This window comes from Pistacia vera, unplaced genomic scaffold (genome assembly GCF_008641045.1).
Source record: "Pistacia vera cultivar Batoury unplaced genomic scaffold, PisVer_v2 Contig22, whole genome shotgun sequence".
NCBI classification, from domain to species: Eukaryota; Viridiplantae; Streptophyta; class Magnoliopsida; order Sapindales; family Anacardiaceae; genus Pistacia; species Pistacia vera.
Window position 1 is genome coordinate 181,341 of NW_022196024.1, and position 19,780 is coordinate 201,120.

At 35.0% G+C, this 19,780-nt stretch overlaps 3 protein-coding genes across 4 annotated transcripts; 1 reads left to right on the forward strand and 2 right to left on the reverse strand.

Annotated features, from left to right (window-relative positions):
* Positions 1-5,346: 5,346 nt before the first annotated feature.
* LOC116130427 lies at positions 5,347-8,590 on the reverse strand. Of its 2 annotated transcripts, none has more exons than XM_031416182.1 (5): positions 7,697-8,590; positions 6,818-7,114; positions 6,632-6,733; positions 6,253-6,486; positions 5,347-6,167 (listed from the first exon to the last, which is right to left on the reverse strand). In XM_031416182.1, the coding sequence occupies exons 1-5, from the start codon at positions 8,141-8,143 to the stop codon at positions 5,766-5,768; spliced, it is 1,482 nt and encodes a 493-aa protein (XP_031272042.1). In that variant the 5' UTR covers positions 8,144-8,590; the 3' UTR covers positions 5,347-5,765. The 2 variants fall into 2 exon arrangements, with proteins under 2 accessions (XP_031272042.1, XP_031272041.1); XM_031416181.1 differs by having other exon boundaries at positions 6,253-6,468; positions 6,566-6,733.
* Positions 8,591-13,553: 4,963 nt separating this feature from the next.
* LOC116130337 (photosystem II 5 kDa protein, chloroplastic) lies at positions 13,554-14,209 on the forward strand. Its single transcript, XM_031416084.1, has one exon. The coding sequence runs from the start codon at positions 13,672-13,674 to the stop codon at positions 14,023-14,025; it is 354 nt and encodes a 117-aa protein (XP_031271944.1). The 5' UTR covers positions 13,554-13,671; the 3' UTR covers positions 14,026-14,209.
* A 91-nt stretch (positions 14,210-14,300) lies between these two features.
* LOC116130336 (sulfite reductase [ferredoxin], chloroplastic) lies at positions 14,301-19,414 on the reverse strand. Its single transcript, XM_031416083.1, has 9 exons — positions 19,068-19,414; positions 16,972-17,748; positions 16,598-16,894; positions 16,206-16,403; positions 15,554-15,688; positions 15,312-15,428; positions 15,069-15,230; positions 14,779-14,977; positions 14,301-14,516 (listed from the first exon to the last, which is right to left on the reverse strand). The coding sequence occupies exons 1-9, from the start codon at positions 19,251-19,253 to the stop codon at positions 14,509-14,511; spliced, it is 2,079 nt and encodes a 692-aa protein (XP_031271943.1). The 5' UTR covers positions 19,254-19,414; the 3' UTR covers positions 14,301-14,508.
* Between the last annotated feature and the right edge of the window lie 366 nt (positions 19,415-19,780).

Consider the following 19,780-nt stretch of genomic DNA (forward strand, 5'->3'; position numbering starts at 1 on the left):
CTCCTAATAATTAAAAAAAAAAAAAAAAAAACTCTTATTAGGTATTAGGTATGGAATTGGAGACAAGTCATGCTTACTAAACCGATTTGCAACTTTGTTATCTTGTGACTTCAAGCATATCCCAAGGCTTGTACATATCCACTCTTTTTGTCGAAACTCATTTGAATAACCAATGGTTGTCTATGCTAGATATTTGCTTCTAGTATGACGCCTAACAAATATTCATCAAGGCTTGTAACATATCCACTCTTTTTGCGAAGACTCATTTGAATAACACAACGGTTGTCTATGCTAGATATTTGCTCGCTAGTATGACCCTAACAAACATTCCATCAAACACTTGGTGGACGTCACCTAACACTCTAGAGCTCTCTTGGATATTCTAGAACTTTTTTGGATTCTCTACACTCTATAATAATATGACAATTAATAAATAATAGTTGATAGATAGTAGTTTGAAGTGAGCTAATGTTTTGCCCATCACATATTTGGGACTACTCTTTTGCCGAGTTTTATATCAAGAGCAAATTAGTTGCATGCATTTTCACTTGAGAGTGAGAAGTGACTTTTCTCCCTCAAAATCTGACTTAATTATTCTAAAATAAGTATTAATTAGAAGCTAATTAGATTAGATGCTCCATAATTCGCAAATAATCTATGTACGTAAAAATAAGTAAATACATAAGAGAATGACATGATGGATGCATGAAATTGAAAGTCTATGATGATCCAAACTCGGGGCGCATGAGTGTAAGTAGCTCTATCATGTCGGATAGTGGAGACGGAGTAGTTCTTGCCATGTCTTGAAGTCTTGTCATGTTCATTCATCATCGTCCTCTACGAAGCATTAGAAGAACTCGCACCAAGACGCACCTATGGATGTTATCCATCACGCTCTGATACCCACCTGTGAATGCTATCCGTAACATTATGCACTGTTGAGTGCTCCTATTGTATTATTCTTCTTTATAAGCTTTGTCAATAGCCTTCTAGGTGTCGTTTATCCATTCCATGGAAGCTTCATTTAGTAACTTGCTCTATTTCAAAACGCAATTCTTTCTCTGTATCAAGCTCCGTTCAAGGGACAGTACACAAATATAACAATGGCTCTTCATATTATCAATCCCCAAATCAATTGAAAAATGCTTTAAGATCTAACCCTTCGAGCTACACTTAAAAAGCAAAATAAAAACATTCTGATCTATCCTATTCGAACTTTGGATAAGAGATTCATGATTTTATGTTTTTGCTAAATCAACACATTGTTTTACTCATTTAAAGGATTATCTTTATACATATAATGATGCTACAAATCTGTAATTTTATCTAGGAAAAAATCAATAACCACAATGAATATCCCAACTTGCATCTTCAGTAGACAGTGTCTTTATCACAGCATCATAATCCGCATTCTGTAAGTACGCCTTCTATCATTTCTCTACATTTTGCAACCGGTAGACTGCATCGATAGTGGCTAAATCAACATGCAACTCATACCTCTAATCCTTGTTTTTTCTATCTTTCTTTCCTGGACATTAGCATAGAATTCCATTACTAGTGTACTACCATTTTTAACCCCAACACCTTATACAAATTTCATGTGAGATGCGGAAAAACATAACTCACCTCACTAGTTTACTACATGCCTTATATTTTCCATTACAATCCCGCCTACATCCATTTTCATTCATGTTGCAATGACATAAACAAAATAGTTCGATCTACATCCACTGAACCGTAATAACTCCTGGACTCATCCTAGAACAAACGAAGCACTGCCAATCCTAGCCACAATTGTCAATCAGTACCCCTCAATTTCTCCTTCCCTTCCTAGACTCCCGGGACATTCCTGGCTTTGCTATGACCGATATCTTTCAAATTTTGGATTTTTCTTGTACCCCTCTATCATCACGGTCCACTGGCTATTCCACAAAATTCATTGATTAATCGTGCATAAATGTAACAAACTTTCATCAAGATTATAACTTATTACACTTATTTATATATCCCAAATTGGGAACATAATTTTTTATTACTATATAAGTTATTCTACACGATAAAGAGATTTTACTGCATATGTCCATATTTTTTGTTTTACCGGACATTGGCATAGAACTCTCTTACTACCAAAAGTAGTATTTCTCCCCGATCAAAGCGGCGAGAGCTGCAAAAATAAACAAAAGCGCTTCAACATCTAACCCATCGAGCTACAGTTGAAAAGCAAAATAAAAATCCAACTCAACACAATCATTAATAATATTAGAAATTAAGCTAAAAATAAACCAAAGGAAACAAGTTGCTGATGTAAAATGCACAAAATGCAAAATGAATCCCAACTCAGAACATCATCAGAATTTTGGAAACACAAATCTTAAAGATCAAGCTACTGCGCCTTATAACAACATTTCTTTGCAACCGAAAACTTAATCTAATAACAAAGAAAAAACTGAAATTATAACTTACGGAGAATAATTTCTTGCCAACTCCTCCCATACCAATAAAGGAAGGGAGCATATGATTATATGCATATACCCCTTGGCGTCCAGCTTTTTGTTCTTCTTCTTCTTCATTCCCACCTGCAAAGGAAGAGACAGGCGGCTGTCTGAGTAAAAGCAGTGTGATGAGATATTCAGCTGAAATGACCTAGGCTTCAAACATTTATGTTTACAGTTTATAATAAATTTTCTGTTTTGAGTTTAAATTATTTAAGAGTATGTTTGGGCTTTGGGCTGGCCCAAATTTAGCTGGTCCCTTGTTATGAAAGATTGAGTCAAGTCTTTTGTTGTGAATCCCTATAGGTGCGTTTGATTTATTATTTTAGATAGGATTTTGGAAATAATATTGGGTAGTTGAATAGGAGAGTATTACGAGGTAAAATTTAAAAATTTATAAAAAAGTCCTTAGGTCTACTAATTTAATTAAACACCCCAATATATAAAATGACAAAAATACTTTCACCACCTGTAATGCCAGATTCCGGCCACCACCGCCGGAATCTGGCCGAAAAATCGTGTTACGACACAAACCAATCGGATCTGTGTCGTAACACGTTGTTATGGCCTTGTCGGACCAGATCTACCACGAATCTGGTCAAAAAAGGCCAGATCTACGGCTTGTTGTGGTCGCGACTGCCGGAAAAGGCTAAAATGATGGCCATTTTTTACCGTTATTTTCGATCAATGATGGCCAAGATTTGGCTGTCGTTGACCGTCAACGACAACCGACGGCCAGATCGGTGAATTATCGGCCAATTCCAGTTGGTAATTCATAGTTGTGGTAGATTCCGGCTACCACCAACGGTAGTTGCCGGAATCTGGCAAGTATGGGTCATGGGGGTATTTTTGTTAATTTTTAAACTTTTTTCAGGGGGTATTTAATAAAATTAATAACCTTATGGGGTCTAAAAGTAATTAAAAAATAGGGTAATATTTCTGGAATAATGTACAAAACATTATTTGGAGAATAGGATTAGGAATATGAGCAGAAATAATAAGCCAAACATGCCCCATAATTTTGTATTGGATTTTCATTACGAGATTATGGAAAGCGAAAGCATGGGAAATACTTCAATTTAACTATCTTTGGGTGGTTGAATAGTTTGATAGATACTCTTAGATGTATTAATCAAAAGATTATGAATTTGAGTCTTTCATCGGTTGCCAATAGGGATAGCCACTGGAACTCTCACTTGACTGATAATTCTAAGGCCCTTAAAGATTAGTTGAGATGTACATAAACGGGTCCAAACACTCTTTGTCATAATATATATATTCAATTTACCAACAACATACCATCAATAACCCATCATTTATAATCATATTTCCTATATAACACAAACGGCATCTTTACTCGTTATTTTCTCATTTGATGCACAATTTCGCGCTTTAACTTCTATTATTAGGTATGGAGGTTGGAGACAAGTCATGCTTTCTAAGCAGCATTTGCAACGATGTTGTCTTGTAACTTCAAACGTATCCCAAGGTCTACAATGTATCCACTCTTCTTGTCGAAGACTCATTTGGACAACACAATGGTTGTCCATGCTAGATATTTGCTCCCTAGGATTAGGCTCTTACACCAAATATTTGGGACTCCTCTTTTGCCCAAGTTTGTAGATCAAGATCAAATTAGTTGCATGGATTTTCAATTTGAGAGGTGACTTAATTATCCCAAAATAGGATTAAATTAAAAGCTAATTAAGATTAGATGCTCCATAATTGTGTAAATAATTTATGTTCATTAAGAGAGTGACATGATGGATGCATGGAAGCTTTATGATGATCCAAAGCCTCGGGGCACATGAGATAAGGCCATCTATCATGTTGGATAGCTTGAGACGGAGTGGTTCTGCCATGTCTGAGCCGAAAGAAATAGAAAGTAATAAGAGAACAAAATAAACAGTAAGTAAACAGTAAAGAAAAAAAGTAATACAAAAAATTTACTCTTGTTCATCTAAAATAGGCAACGTCCAGTAGAGAAAATGTTATTTCAATATTGCCTCACCTCTCTTGTTTACAATGAATAAAATTTCCCTATTGTTTGCTATCAAGAGAAAAATATGTTTAAATATTAGATTTAAGAGACTAAACCTAGTTTTATAATAATTCTTATTCTTAAGTCTAACCCTAAACTAAACAAAAAAATTAATGACTGAATGAAATTTTTCGTTATACATGAAAAAAAAAAAAAAAAAAAAAAAACCTAAAACAGTTAATGGGCCCGAATACATTCGTGTGACCCATTAATGGCAAAGTGGTTGACAACTCTAACGGGAGCGAAGTAGCTCTGAAGACTTGTCATGTCTGGGCGTAAAACCATCATCATCCTCTACTGGAGCGTTAGAAGAACTCGCACCAAGAACCCACCTATGGAGACCCACAGCGGATGCTGTCCATATAGCAACATCACTAACTATATTGTGCATTGTTACGTCCACCCATCATTATTCTTCTCTATAAGCTCTGTTAATAGCCTTCTAGAGGTCGTTTACCCATGGAAGCTTGCTCTATTTCAAAACGCAATTCTCAGTATCAAGCTCCCTTAAAGGGAAACAGTACACAAAGATAAAAATGGCTCTTTAGACAAATCAAGAGCAACAAATTGTTGTTCAAAAATGCTTTATTTCTTGCCAACTCCTCCCATCCCAATAAAAGGATTATACGCTTTCGCCCAGTGCTTTTTCTTCTTCTTCTTCATCCCACCATTCGAGTGAAGCTGTGTGATGAGAGAGCAAGCTAATGGAAAGAGTATATAATTAATTTTCTTAAAATTTAGATTATCATAGTTAATAAACTCTTGATTTTCTTAAAATTTAGATCATCATAATTAATTTTAACTTCTCAGGGATAAACATACTACATCATATTAATTCAACAAAACTATATCAAATGTGCGTTTTATTTAAGAAACAATTAATCCGTTTCCAAAACCCTCTCTGAGCCTCGATCGCCTTCATTCCATTCATACCATTCGTCATACCCAATGGTTTTCAAAAATTATTATAAACACGAAAATACTCTATTGAACAGATGCCCCGTCTAAACTTGATGACATGGTATACTCATCCAACACCTGTTCTTGTCCCCGTCCCGCTACCGGGTCCTCAGATTTTTTGGGATGCTTGCTTGCTCCCAAAACTATAGAAATTTTTAAAGCCACCATGATGATGATTTCTGTTAGTGAAACTTCAAGCCAGTTCTTCAGCCAAGAAGCTTCACATTTAGTTAACATAATGATGAAGGAAGAATAGACCTTTGCAGCAGCTCTCAAAACCTGCTCTCTGCATTAGAATGCAAAGGGAAAATCGCTCTGCTATTCTGCCTTGTCAACAGTGACTGATTACCGATATCTTGCAAGGGCGATCGCTTTGGAGAAACAAGTGCATTGCTCGATGACCTTGCTTTTCTTCTTCCATCATTCAAGGCCTCCCTCTGCTTGTTGACGTTGTCAATGCCGCGATGATTTTCCTTCAAGCGACAGATTAGTACTCGTTTCTCGGTTTCGTTCTGGGACTCCCGGGCAAGTGGTGACGAGGTTTCAGCCCTTAATGCTCCACTATCTTGCTCCTTCCTCAACCTCTCAATCTTCTTCTGAAGCATTGCCACTTGTGCTTGTAGCTCATCTGCTTTTGCTTCTGAAGAAAGTGCTTTTTGTTTCCATTCTTGCACCTAATTTAAAAGCAACATAAGAAACTCAGCTGACACTGAAACTTCCTATCAAAGAAATGTGATTAAATGTTTACAAAAATCTTACCGCGGAGACTAAGGATTGAATCTGATAATCTGAATTAATTGCACGATCTTCCCAAAAATCTCGAGATGCCTGCAATTCTTCGATCTCATCCCGTACCTGCCCCAGCATCTCTTGCATCTGAGACCATTGCTCAGTCTCGGCCCGAACTTGCTCAACAATCCTTCGCACTATTGCCTTGCAATGTCCTGAACACTTCTTCTCCTCTTGAGACTTCACCTGCTCCCAAAGAAATTCCTGTTAGATTCTAAATAAGAGAAGATCTACAATAAACAAGTGTTACCGAAATATATTCTTCCTCAGCAGGGTTATATACCTTATATGGCTGCCAGACTAATACCGAAGACATTTCAGGAAACTCAATTCGCTTTGAAGTAGAAGCAGAACTGGTGGCTGTGGAGGGCATTGAACCATATTCTTCCTCCATTCTCTCCAACAAAATCCCTTTCGACAAGCCCTCCATTTTCCTCCTCAGAATCTCCACCTGCACACACATAATTCTCGAATCAATAAGCAATCAAATCATGCATCATAATCTGAACTGTAAAAAAGATCGATCTATTCTTACATGGCAGTTCTCATTTGAAATGGAGCTCTCATCCACTCTGCAACTTGTTTGGATTGACAAGCTTGCTACTGCCATTTCGCTAATTTCCTTGACACACATCTCGTCGGATTTTCCTTCAACTTTCACCAGTCGTCGTTGAAGCAGAGACGCTTGTTCATCGAAATTACTGCATTTCTTACCCTCCAAATACTTAACTCCCGATCTTCTTTGCAGCTTCTCTAGCTTCTGTGTCAAATGCATTATCTCATTTTCCAGTACTATGCTCACATCCTCTCCTGAACAAATCTTGCTCCTCCCCTACACGCAAATCTGAAATAAATTAGTACCATTCAAACCAGACAATGAAACCCCTTATCAGTTCGAATATTCATTTTCTTTTCCCTACCTACATTTTCTCAGCAACCAAACAAACCCTTAAACCCATTTACAGTTTAATTGTTAAGCAAATGGAGATAAATGCAGTGATCTAACCAAATGAATTCATCCTAAAACAAAGAGTGATATCCACTTATACAGACATGATCACCAAAACAAGTTATTCTTTTAACTATTTACCAAAATTTCTCAGCAACCATACAAACCCTTGAAATATAATGACTAATAATGAACCCCATATCAGTTCAAATCTTCAATTTCTTTTCCCTCCTCACATTTTCTCAGCAACCAAACAGACCTTAGAATTAACCCACTAACAGTTTGATTACTAAGCAAATGGAGAAAGATTAAGTGATCTAACCAAATGAACTAATTGACACCAATAAAAATGACATGATCACAAAATCAAGTTAATTTTTTAACTATTTACCAAATTTTCTCAGCAACAGAAAAAACCCTTGAATTAAAAAGAATAATAATAATGTGAAAGAAAGTGAGACTAACAGAAACAAGAGTTTGAATGGCAGATCTCAGGATCCTCTCCACTTGAACTCTCCTCCTCTCCATTTTCTTAACCGCAACTTCTCTCTCAATCCTCAAAAGATTACACTCAGCTCTCAACATCTCAGCCTGAAACCTCCACTTCTCTTCCTCCACCTCCGTTATTCCCCCTCTTCCTCCTCCACCACCACCACTCTCCTCTACTCTCCCTCTCCTTTCTTCCTCACTCACCACCACAACTTCCCTCACAACCCCTCTCGAAAACTCCCTCTCCTGATCAAACAACACCTCAAGTCTGCCCCTTTTCTCCCTTCCACCCGCTTTCCCACCACTCTTCACCACCTTCTTCCTCGGCCGCCGCGGCAGCTGAAGAATCCTCGGCGTCTGTTGCGCTTGCGGGTACTGCCATTTCGCCCTCCTAGGCCCGCCTGCCACCGCCACTCTCTCCATAAAACAAAAACGTTTCAGCACTTTCAGTTACACTTCAGCTTCACCAAGCCCTATTTATGAAGAAAGTAACGGCTTCAACAGAGTTTTTTCAAAACTCAAATTCCACTTTTAAGTAAGACCAACAACAAAACTACAACTGCATGAGAGTTGTTGTATCAAACTACAAAGAAGAAGTTATATAGTAAAAAAATGAGGAACTTGTTAATATTTTAATAGGGGAATGAGAGCCTTTCATTGGTTAAAGAACAAGAGACAGAGAGAGAGAAAGAGCTGGAGAAATAGTACTAGTTAAGAGTAAAGAGAAATAGGCGTGCAACCTCGTGAAGAGGAAGGAACAGAGATTTTCAAATGAAAGGTGAAGTAAAGGGGAGTTGAGTTAATTAAGTGTGCTGTTTTATGGTGTTTCTCTGAAGGGTAATTTATTTGTTGTTCTTGGGCAATGTTTTTCATGGAGAAGTGAGAAGAATATCTTCATAATTTAATGGTGAGTTTGAGAATGGCATTGTTATTTATTAACGGAGGTTTTGGGAAGGAGCCAAAAGAGGTAAAAACAACTCACCACCACTTCTTCATTCATTATTGTTATTAATTAGCATCACACAGAATTCGCAAGACTGAATTTTTTCAACTTGCTCCATTAAATTTTTTGAATGGCTTCTCACCTTGTCCACATCTAGATAATTTTTCCTTCTTTTTCTTCAGCTCTAGTGGTAATATTACCGAAATTTAACCGCCCCTTAGTGGTTAGATGGGACAATAGTACTTCTTGAGTGTATTATTCAAGAGATTTTGATTTTGATTCTCCTTAATTATTCATAGAAGTGACCATATACTAGAGGGTTTATTCACCCGTTAATTTCATCACCCTGAAAATTATTTAAAATATGCATAAATTAATTCAAACATTCTTAGTCAAAAAAAAAAAAAAAANCTCTCAAGAAAAAACATAAAAGAAAGTGAGAAATCAACCCAAATTCAAGGCAAGTATGCCATAGTTTGTGCTACATAATTACACTAAAGAAGGTACGGACATTAACATTATAATCTTGGGAAAGCCTATGGTATTATGGTTATATATTTATATGATACCAATTGTTTTGCTTTAACAATTCTAATAATTAAATATTGGTTAGAGTGATGATAACGTTCTATTTTGATGAGTTCACTCTACTTGATGTAGGAGGAAACATATATATATATATATATATATATATATCTTTTACCAAACCAATAATATAAGATACACATTCAATCGATTTTAATCATAGTGTATGTCATGAAAGTGATGATGTGTCAATCATTAATTGGTCAAAAAGTTTCTAAGCTATTAATAATTAATTAAAGTACATCATCACAAAATTAAATGAAGTTTAAAGAAAAGTCAATTTCATATTCAAATAATTGATAATTTAATTGAGCGAAAATTTTGAATCATAGTAACGGTAAAGACTAAAGAGAGACTGAGTGTGACTGTCAAAATTCACAAACAACAAGGCAAAAAAGGTCTCACCCACTGACTCTCACTCTCTACTCACAAACTGTCAATTTTAACGTCATATTAATTAAGTGGAAATTAACAAAATAATTCAAAAATTAACTACTCCGTGCCGTTAAAGTTACTGCATGATGATTATTTTTAAGTTAAATTAATTATCTTTAATAATTAATTAATCAACAGTTTTTTTGATTAAAATTATTATCGTGCATGCATATATAGATAGATAGAAGAGGGAATTACATTTTTCACCCCTTAGTTTCAAAAACTAACGACGCGATCCTCTCTCTTTGTTTTAACTTTTAAGTTTCTGAATTGAAAATTAAGGAGGATATTGTTAGATTTTAAAATCAAGAGAGTGAGAATTTCTTTATACCTAAATTGGCAACCTAAATAAAGGACAATCTCGCTCCTTCCGTGATGTGGTGTTAAGACTTAAAAATAGTAAGTGAATCATCAAAATTTCTTATTTTTAGCCTTAATTGACAGTTAAAGCAAGTAAAATAACTTTTGAAGACTAAATCAAAATGGTTAACATATGAACCAGTAACGACTACACCCAGTAAGAACTAGACCTGAAAACCAATCTTGTTAAATGGGTTAATGTCATGGTCGTGCTCGATTTTTCCAATAGTTAAAATTACCATAGCCAAAGGGTAAAAGTTGTTAGTTTCAAAGAGATAAGGGGTTTGACATAATTACCAATAAAATTATCAATATTTTCTTATTATTAGTCTTTATTCACACTACAGTCGATTTGATTACTGAAGAGATTTAAATTAAATAAAATAAAATAAAAAGAAATGATTGAAATATCAAGAGAACAGAAGAGAACAGCGACTGACAGGCTCATTCTTCTTGAGGTTTCTTTCTGCAGTTGTCTGATTTATTTGATTCTTTCTCTCTCGATTTACACGTTTTGTTTTTTCAAATTTAATTAATTTTTAAATACAATTTTTACGCTTTCTTGCTTAAATCTATGGCTTTGTCATTCCTCAAACGTCTCCCCTTTTTTTATCTTATATTTCTCAAATCTTAAAATCTCCATTTTAATTCGATAATTTAGTTATATTCATACTAGTATTAATGTAAGACCCTTTAATCAATAACAAAAAAAAAAAAAAAAAAATGATTTAATTTAACAAAAATATTACGTTTACAATATTTTCTCACAAACTTTTTCGCACAATTCTGACGTAAGATCTCGCAATGAATTCTATCTGATAAACTGCGACTAACCAATTGCGAACTTCTATATCAAAGTTGTGAGAGAAAATTTATGAGTACACTGAACAATAATTTTCAAATACAAACATTATGAACATTTAATATGGAAATCAAAAGTTTTTATTCATCTGTGAATAACCCAGATGGTTAGGGGTTATTAGAAATAGAATGGATAGACATATGGTCTCAAATTTGATTTTGAGTAACCGCAATATAAGTAAAAGGTCATGACGATGAGTTGCTACGTTAGTCTCAAAGAAAGAAAAATTAATTGAGGTGCGCACATATATATATATATATATATATACATGAAACCAGTTGTTTAAAAACTAGTGGGCAAGTGATTTATTTTATATATTTATTTAAATGAAAGTAGAAATTAAAGTACCACTTCAAGTTGTAATATTTTTTTATAATAATACTAATTAATACAAGATGATGTATTAACTCGCATTTAATTAAGTTATATATAATGCATTTCCAAGGACCCAAGTCAATGTATTTAATTTAATAAATTTAATTAAATTTAATTGTTTTAGAAGTAAAGGACAAGTTTGTCTTATATAATGGAGCTTATGTTCTTGCATTGTCTCCATTACATCTTGCGTTTAAATCATATTTTTTAAATTAATATTATAATAATTAATGTTTGACCAATGAATTACAATTATAATAAGACCTTGTTTGGACATGGAGAATCTATTTTAATTCTCTAGAATTCAAAATTGCTCTCATCGCCATTTGTAAGTTTTTTTTTTTGGGTGACAACGGATTAATTTTTTATTAAAGTGAATAAAAATTAATTTTTTTAAATTAAATTTTCTTTAAGTTACTTTAAATTATATGATTTTTTTATTAAACTTAATATAATGGTTATGTTCTTTCTATAAAGGTTTTCTTTACGTGATAAGGACGATGATCTCCGTCCTTATTCAACATGTTTGTTATCTGTAAATCTATTTGTTGTAAATTTGTTTATTAAATTTAAATTATATGCAAATTTTTTAATTAAATTTGAAAGATAAAATATTAAATTTATTTTAAATATCTTAAACGTCAAGTTTTATGAAAATGAATTACTAAATAATTATCAACTTGTCAAAAATGTTTTTGAAAATAAAATAAATTTTTTTTTTTTAAAGTTAAGAATAAATAATTTTTTTTCGTAAGAGTTGTGTTTTGTCACGTGACTTTGGTACGGTTGGTGAGGCGTAGTACAAACGTATAGGACAATGCTCGGCGCTTTCTACGCCGATTGTATCGGTTTTTGCTTGCAGATAATTTCTATGAATCGACCGATTATTTGAGAAAAGATCCGGACGGTAAGCGGGCAACTTGAAAATTAAAGTACCGAACAAAAGCTGAATTTTCTGGCTGTGTAGGATGTACTGACAGAAAACGATGTCGCTTCATATTTAAATGGAGAACAGAGACAGTAGTCAGTTCATTTCTTTGCTGCCTTTGAATCATCCGTGCTCAAATAATGCTTTTTTTTTTTTTTACTTTTAACTCATAATTTTTTTTTTATTTTTAATTAAAATGTAATTAATATAACAATAATACTAACCTTACTAACCCCTCTCACTAACTTTATGTGGGAGTTTATAATTGGCTTTGTCAGACGGAATGCATGTAAATTAACGAATTATGAGCTGACACATAATGTTTGTGAGAGAAAGTTAGTGAAAAGTGTTTGTGAATGTTGTGTTACTCTAAATATAACTATATCAGGATCGAGTCGGAATATCTTTAAATCTATTCATTAAATTAAAATGATATTTTACATACAACAACGACCTAATAGTGAATGTGTCTGATCCTAATACAATTATATACAGATGTTCCTAATATGCGAACTAAATATGAGTGATTAATCATTGATTTTGATTTTACATTTTGTGAAACTAATGGTTAGTCATTAACTTCTAATTTGATCGTTAAATTTTTTTTTTTTTTTTAGGTGTGGGCATATATATGTACACTTTCTTTGTTGTGTTTTAATTATGAAATAATTACTCAAAAAACTCTTTTGTAAAGGTTTAATTGAAATCTGACTTCTTTTTAGATAAGCCCATTCGTAATTTCGTATAATGCACTAGAGTCTAGTTAACTATAGCACTAGAGTCAAATTTTATTTTTAGAGAATTAAATTAACTTTTATATACATTTACTATTACTTTTTAAAACCAATATATTTTATTTCTTAATTTCGTTAATAAAATATAATTAGTTAACTGATTTAATAGCTTAAAGAAAATTTTATATGTAATTTATAACACTAATTTGGAGAATAATTAAAAAAAAATTAGTGACTCTAATGGTAGAGTTACGTGGATTCCAACGTTAGAGTTGCTAGAGAGAGTAAAACTGTAAAAGCATGAAAATTGTGGAGAGGTAAAAATGAAACAACAGTAAATGAAATGTCTTATCTATTAAACCAATTAAAAAAAGGGTCATACCGTAACTTATCAAAAGCATAAGGACCTCCAAAATAGTGTTTTCTTTAATTATCTAAAGGTCTAATCTTAGAAATTGAAATGAACCCTCTAGTACACAGAAAACCGCATAAACTTTGAGGCAATAGCCACCACAACCACACAAAATTTTAACCAAGATAAAGCACACACGTGGCAAAAACCCATTAGCTCAAACATCACATAAGGATAAGAAAACGGATGATGAATTCATCATTCTTCCCAACCCTCATTAAAATTTCACTGACACACCAAACATATAACCCAAATTCTCTCTATCCATTTGAACACAGAGAAATTCATTCATTAAAAAAAAAAAAATCACACAAAAAATGGCCTCAATGACCACCATGGCAGCAGCCTCAGCCTCACTGCTTCCAAACTTAACCAAAAACCAGGTCACTGGCAGCAGAAGAGGGATGATTGTGGCAGCGGCCAAGGCGGCATCAACAGGGGCAGACGGGGAGAAAGTAATGAGCTTGGAGATGAAGAATAGTAAGGAACAACAACAAAGCAGCAGCAGCAACGGAAGGAGGGAGATGGTGTTTGCAGCTGCAGCAGCGGCCGCTGCTTCCATGGCGAAAATCGCCATAGCAGATGAGCCAAAACCAGGGACACCAGAAGCTAAGAAGAAGTATGCTCCTATTTGTGTGACAATGCCTACAGCTAAAATCTGTCGCAAGTGATAAATTTTTCAATCTAATTTTGTTTGTTAGTGTGTTAATTGGCGTCTCAGATTAATGTGAAAGAATTAAGAACTTGTTTGTCTGTCTTGTATTGGAGAAATCTTGTTTATGTTATCTCCTTGGTTTCATCTCCCCATTGGTTTTGTAAATTCACCAGTTCATCCTTCATAGAAACTGATTATCACATCCATCACTTTTATTTCTCCTATTTATAATCTTAAATCCTCTTGATCATAATGGCGCATTAAGAACACTCAACAATTTCTCTCAACAAATAATTTCCCTGAACATCACTGCAAAACTGTTTTAAAGTCTTTCATTGAAAACATGATTGCACAAAAAGCAAACTAGAAAAGAAAGCAGAACTTAGCAACCTTGCACAGAAGCTACCTGTAAAGAATCCCAAGAAGATTTTGCATTCCGAAATCTAGAACTACTTGTCCTAAAATTTTCTCGGATTGGAAACTGAAAACAAATTGATGATCAAACACCTGAAAAAGACGTTTTAATTCAAAGGATAAGCGACAAAAAAGTCATAATTTAACAACTCGGGAAAATAGGGCACAAGGTTCGGGTACAGGTTTTGTACTCTTTTTTTTCTTCTTAACATAGAAAACAAACTAGCGAAAACTTCTTGTTACAAAATGATAACAGGTTCTGTTATCAATCTGTTCCAGCTGTTAGTAACTGCATGGAGAGAAGGGGAGGGGTGGAGGGAAGGCAAATTAATTCCATAATGGCTAACTCATTCACCTTTGCCATTTTGCTGGGCTGCAACAAAATTGCGGATAACTTCAATGGCCAACTGGTGGGCGGACTTGTTCTGCAGCTTGGCGAGGTCATCCATGGCTTCATATGTCTCCTTATCGGCAAAAAGTTTCAGGTTGTGTCTCGGTGATGCTCTTACTGGACCTTCCCATTTCTCAACCAGCTCTTGAAGCTTTTCAAATCCCTGAAATCAACCAGTCGCAGTCAACATGAATGTTAGGCTAAGTCTTATTAATGCATGAAAAATTTCAGGATGTCATTGCTTTACTGCTTACCATGCGGTTTGTGAAGTCACCAAATGATTCATCCTTTGTTTGTCGTTTGTGTTTCCAGCAGTAGAACAAGGGCTCAAAAACTTTTTCCAACTCTTGAACCTTAACTTTGTTCATAAAGCTTCTTGCTAACGACATTTGATTGGGGGTTCCACCAAGCCATATCTGTTTTTAACACAATGGAATGTTCCCTTACTACTTGCATTTTGATAAAAGAGAGGAGAGTCAAGTCAGTGCTTAAAATACCTGATAGCTGTTTGGACCATCACCAACCAGTCCAAGCTCGGCCATGTATGGTCTAGCACAACCGTTAGGGCAGCCTGTTACCCTTATGACCACAGATTCACTGTACTTGAGACCGACCTGATATCACAAAAGGTCATGGCTTTTATTTCATCTTGCAACTCCAATGTACACAAAAATATTGATTCACCATTGTTAACAAGTACTTGGCTAATTTTTCTAAACATGAATCATAAGTTATATACCTTCTCAAATACAGCTCTAACCCGCTTGAGAAGGTCAGGTATTCCTCGCTCAGCTTCAGTTATTGCAAGAGGGCAAAGAGGCAAAGCAGGGCATGCCATTGCAGTTATGTTGAGGGGGTCTACATATTTAGGAAGCTGCACACAACCATACATAACCAAGCTCCGATTAGAATTAAGCAAATAAAAGATTGGTAATTAGAAAACCCGATTAACAATGCCAGATGTTACAGTTGCCCCTAAACACACTCAGGTTTTTTTTATTAGTCCTCTAAGTTTAAACTATACCAGATATGAGAGCTGCTGAAAATAAAGTCTGTTATGATACATCAAGCCAAAATAAATAGGAGTCTCCAAGTCATATGAACTATTATGTACTTGTCACATCCAGACTTCAATAATACAAAGCCTCATATCTGTCAATGCCTTATTTGTGTGCAGCAAGAGTGCCAGATAATTTAAGTTAATCCAGCTCTACTTTATAACTCAGAAATTCAATTATATATCTATTAATCTTATCATCCTATCTAAGCCACACAGATGAATCATAAGTTCCAAGCTAGCAACTAAGTTGACCAAGTTCTGAGGGTTTTAGTAAGATACATTGCATAATCAGAGAATGATGTTGGTATCACTGTCCGTAAAAGAAATTTACCAGCAGACCAGCCTGAGCAAGAGCTGTGGTGATGGGACGCTTCCATGCTTTGCGAATATCACACAATATGATATTCTGGTTTGCTGTAATACGCACATTTAAATTATACTTCTCTATTATCTCCCTCAATGTCTTTTTCATTTTTCCCGCAATACGACCACTATCAACATGGAGTCCACAAAATAAAGCACCATCACCCTGTCCACAAAATTTAAATGGTCAGAAAAGCCAAAGCAAAGAGGCAAAGGAAAGTTTATTTTCAAACAAATGGAATTGGGATGTGATCCTGAGAAAAATAGTCTAAATTTCACTATGGTAGAGTATCAAAAAATTCAAACCTCAGGACCAACAAACGAAAATATGACAATATCTTTTGAGTCAATAAAACAAACCTGCTCATGCCATCCTAAATAACTTTTAAATTCCCACTCAGGAAGTTCACGGAAAGGCTCAAATTTCTTTCCATAATATTGCTCAACGACACTTCTAAACTTCTCGATTCCCCAGGAGCTGATCAAATATTTCATTCTGCTATATTTACGATCATCTCTCCTCCCATGTTCTCTTTGCGTAACGACAATAGCTTTCACAGCATACAAAATGTCCTCTTTTGGCACATATCCCAAAGGTTCTCCCAGACGAGGAAATGTGGTTTCCAATCGATGTGTTCTTCCCATACCACCACCAACCTGCAACAGAAATCATAATCACAACCACAGTACGGGAAAGTAGAAATAAATTTTGTTTGAGCAGATGAGTATCTTACAAATATATTGAATCCTTGAGGCTCTCCTTTTTCGTCAGAAACAACAACAACACCGATATCATTAGTGAGGATATCAACTGAGTTATCTGTGGGCACAGTTACTGCAATTTTGAACTTTCTTGGCAAGAACTGAGTTCCATAGATTGGCTCTGGAGAATCAGGGAAATTAGTTCCATGAGAATTATCATTGCGTGCCCTCACTACTTCAGGTGGTTCTGCTGTCATTATTTGCTCCCCATCCACCCACATATCATAATAAAAACCTGACTGAGGTGTGAGGAGAGCAGCAATATTCTCTGCCGTTTCCTGTGCAAATAGGTAATCTTTCCTTACAAGAGGAGCAGGTGGAGCAAGCACATTCCTATTAAGATCACCACATGCTCCAAGAGTTGATCCCATACTTCTAATGATGCTACTCATTACAGTTTTGAGGTCCTTCTTCAGAACACCGTGGAGCTGAAATGTTTGTCTGGTAGTCAAACGAAGAGTTCCAATCCCAAACTGATCGGCAAGATCATCCATGGTCAGATAGAGTTGATTTGAAACTTTTCCACAAGGGTTCTTAGTTCGAAGCATGAATGAGTAAGATTTTGCACCACGCTCATCTCTGTTATATTGTTGATAGCTCCCATGGAACTTGATTATTTGTGTAGCAGACTCATTTATATTAGAAGCATCCGTCAACAATTCCTCATTAAGTGGGTACCTTATGAAATTACTTTGCTCTTTGATTATTTCCACCTTACTACGCTTGGGTTCAGTCTCGGGCTTTACTGGCTGCAAAAGAAAGAACATTTATTTACAATGAAGCTAAGTTTCCAGGATCTTGTTTTGATATTGATTACATCAACAAGATATTATAAAAAAATGACAATTATAGCAACAAAGATAATTGAGGAACTGGATTCTTTGATTAGGTTGAGCTCAGATGACCCTTTCTACTATCCTTGAGACTGCCATTTCATTTAATAGATGAAACTATCAAAGATACTTTATTAGGAAATAGATAGTTTAGGCTTCAACACAGTTCAGAGAAGAGGAGGTGGGGCTGTCCACCCCATCTCAGCCATTAGACCACTTCCCATTACCTTCTAGGAGTTGATCCAAGGGCTGATATGAGATGTTAGGATTATTTCTCAGCAATACGGCCACTCCCATATAGTATATAATCTTGGGTCTTGTATATACATGACCGAGGCCGATTTTCTATTTTTCTTAGGAGGCAATACTTTTATACTAGTTGCATAGAATGACATGACATTGAACATCAAATTTGTAATAAAATATTTTCTTTGATGTTACAAGTATCACATTCCTCGTTATAAAATGGAAAAGAATATGTAAAATGCATTTCATAAAGTCATTGTGAATTTTGAAAATGAGCCAGCTAATTCGAATAACAAGGAATAAGTTTGGCTCATTAACAAGCATGATTATTTAATGGCCTTACAATATATTTGACCTAACCATCAGCATCTTTGACTTGACGGACTGTTTTCAATTCAAGTTCACCAAATTCATTCTTAGATCCTGAATATATAAAATTCATCTGAACGTACTCATTTCACAAAGCAATGGTTTACAAACCATTTGGCAAAACGTCACAGTAACTTTAACATCAGTTCCCACAACACACAGAAAGCAAACGAAAAGCTGTTCATTCTCATCAACCAAACAAAAAACCAAATAACTGACTCCATTAAAAGCACTTTGAAATAGTTTAAAGCGCCTAAATATCAATTCCCTAATGTTTTGGCTGAAGCTCATTATATCAAAGCACTTGATAACTGTATTGACAAAAAAAACACTTTTAGATCGCAAAATAATGCATGTTTACCATTTTACTTTCTTTCTTCTTCTTCTTCATTTTTTTTTTAAATAATAATTTATAATGTCTCGGAACCACACAATTTTAGTGCTAAGATTTTTATTATTTAAAAAAAAAAAAAAAAACCCACAAGCGCTTTTATTTCTAAAGCACTTTACGGAAGCGCTTTCAAACACAAAGCTAACCAAACGCTTTTACATAAACACATCAAAGAATACAAAATTTTTGAAAAAAAAAAAAAAAAGAGTAAAATTAAACAAAACGTCACCGTGGAGACAGCTCTGACGAGCGAGGTCGAGGCAGCTCTGGAGGAGTACGGGATGGGGAGGGCACGAAAGCTCTTGGAGAGAGCAAGCGAGTGCGACGATTTCAATCCGGTGAAGCTCCGAATCCGAAGCTTCGGATCACTAGGAATCACAGTGTTGGTAGCTGCAAACGACGCCGTCGAGGTCATGGCTTCGGTAGAGTGATAGTGAAAGATTACTCGGCGAAAGTGCAAAACGCAGCGTTGAAGGATTTGAAATGCGAAAGAGAGTGAGAGAGACGGGGGGGAATTAAAATATGAAATGAGATCTTATTTGTTTGTGTTGTGTTGAATTTGGGTGGTTATGAAGAACGGGAAAGTGAAGTGCGCTTATAGTTTATCTGATCGTGCGTGCTGCTATTGTGTGCCACCCTCACGTGCCCGACACGGGCTTGATTTGTTCTTTTGAGTTTTGACCTCTGTTGAAGACTCACGGTTGGAGCCGAAACGCAAACGCCACGCGCTTTCTCTTTTTTTTTCGACAATAACACCCTGGATTTTAAAAAACAAAAACATTTTTAATTTTCTAATAGTTTATAGCTCCGTTTGGTTTATTATTGGGTGGTTTTTAGAGTAATATTTTGAAAAAAGTTAAATTGGATGGGTATTATGATGTAGAATTTTAAAAATTAACAAAAATACCCCCTATGTTTATTTATTTACTAAACACCCCTATA

Coding starts and splice junctions, on each gene's coding strand:
- LOC116130427 (XM_031416181.1), bottom strand. CDS start 8,143: ATGGAGAGAGTGGCGGTGGCAGGCGGGCCTAGGAGGGCGAAATGGCAG. Junction 6,734..6,817: donor TTTCAAATGAGAACTGCCAT/GTAAGAATAGAT, acceptor ATGTGTGTGCAG/GTGGAGATTCTGAGGAGGAA. Junction 6,469..6,565: donor TAGTCTGGCAGCCATATAAG/GTATATAACCCT, acceptor CTTTGGGAGCAG/GTGAAGTCTCAAGAGGAGAA.
- LOC116130337 (XM_031416084.1), top strand. CDS start 13,672: ATGGCCTCAATGACCACCATGGCAGCAGCCTCAGCCTCACTGCTTCCA.
- LOC116130336 (XM_031416083.1), bottom strand. CDS start 19,253: ATGACCTCGACGGCGTCGTTTGCAGCTACCAACACTGTGATTCCTAGT. Junction 16,895..16,971: donor CTCAAGGATTCAATATATTT/GTAAGATACTCA, acceptor TTTCTGTTGCAG/GTTGGTGGTGGTATGGGAAG. Junction 15,231..15,311: donor ATGGTCCAAACAGCTATCAG/GTATTTTAAGCA, acceptor TGTTAAAAACAG/ATATGGCTTGGTGGAACCCC.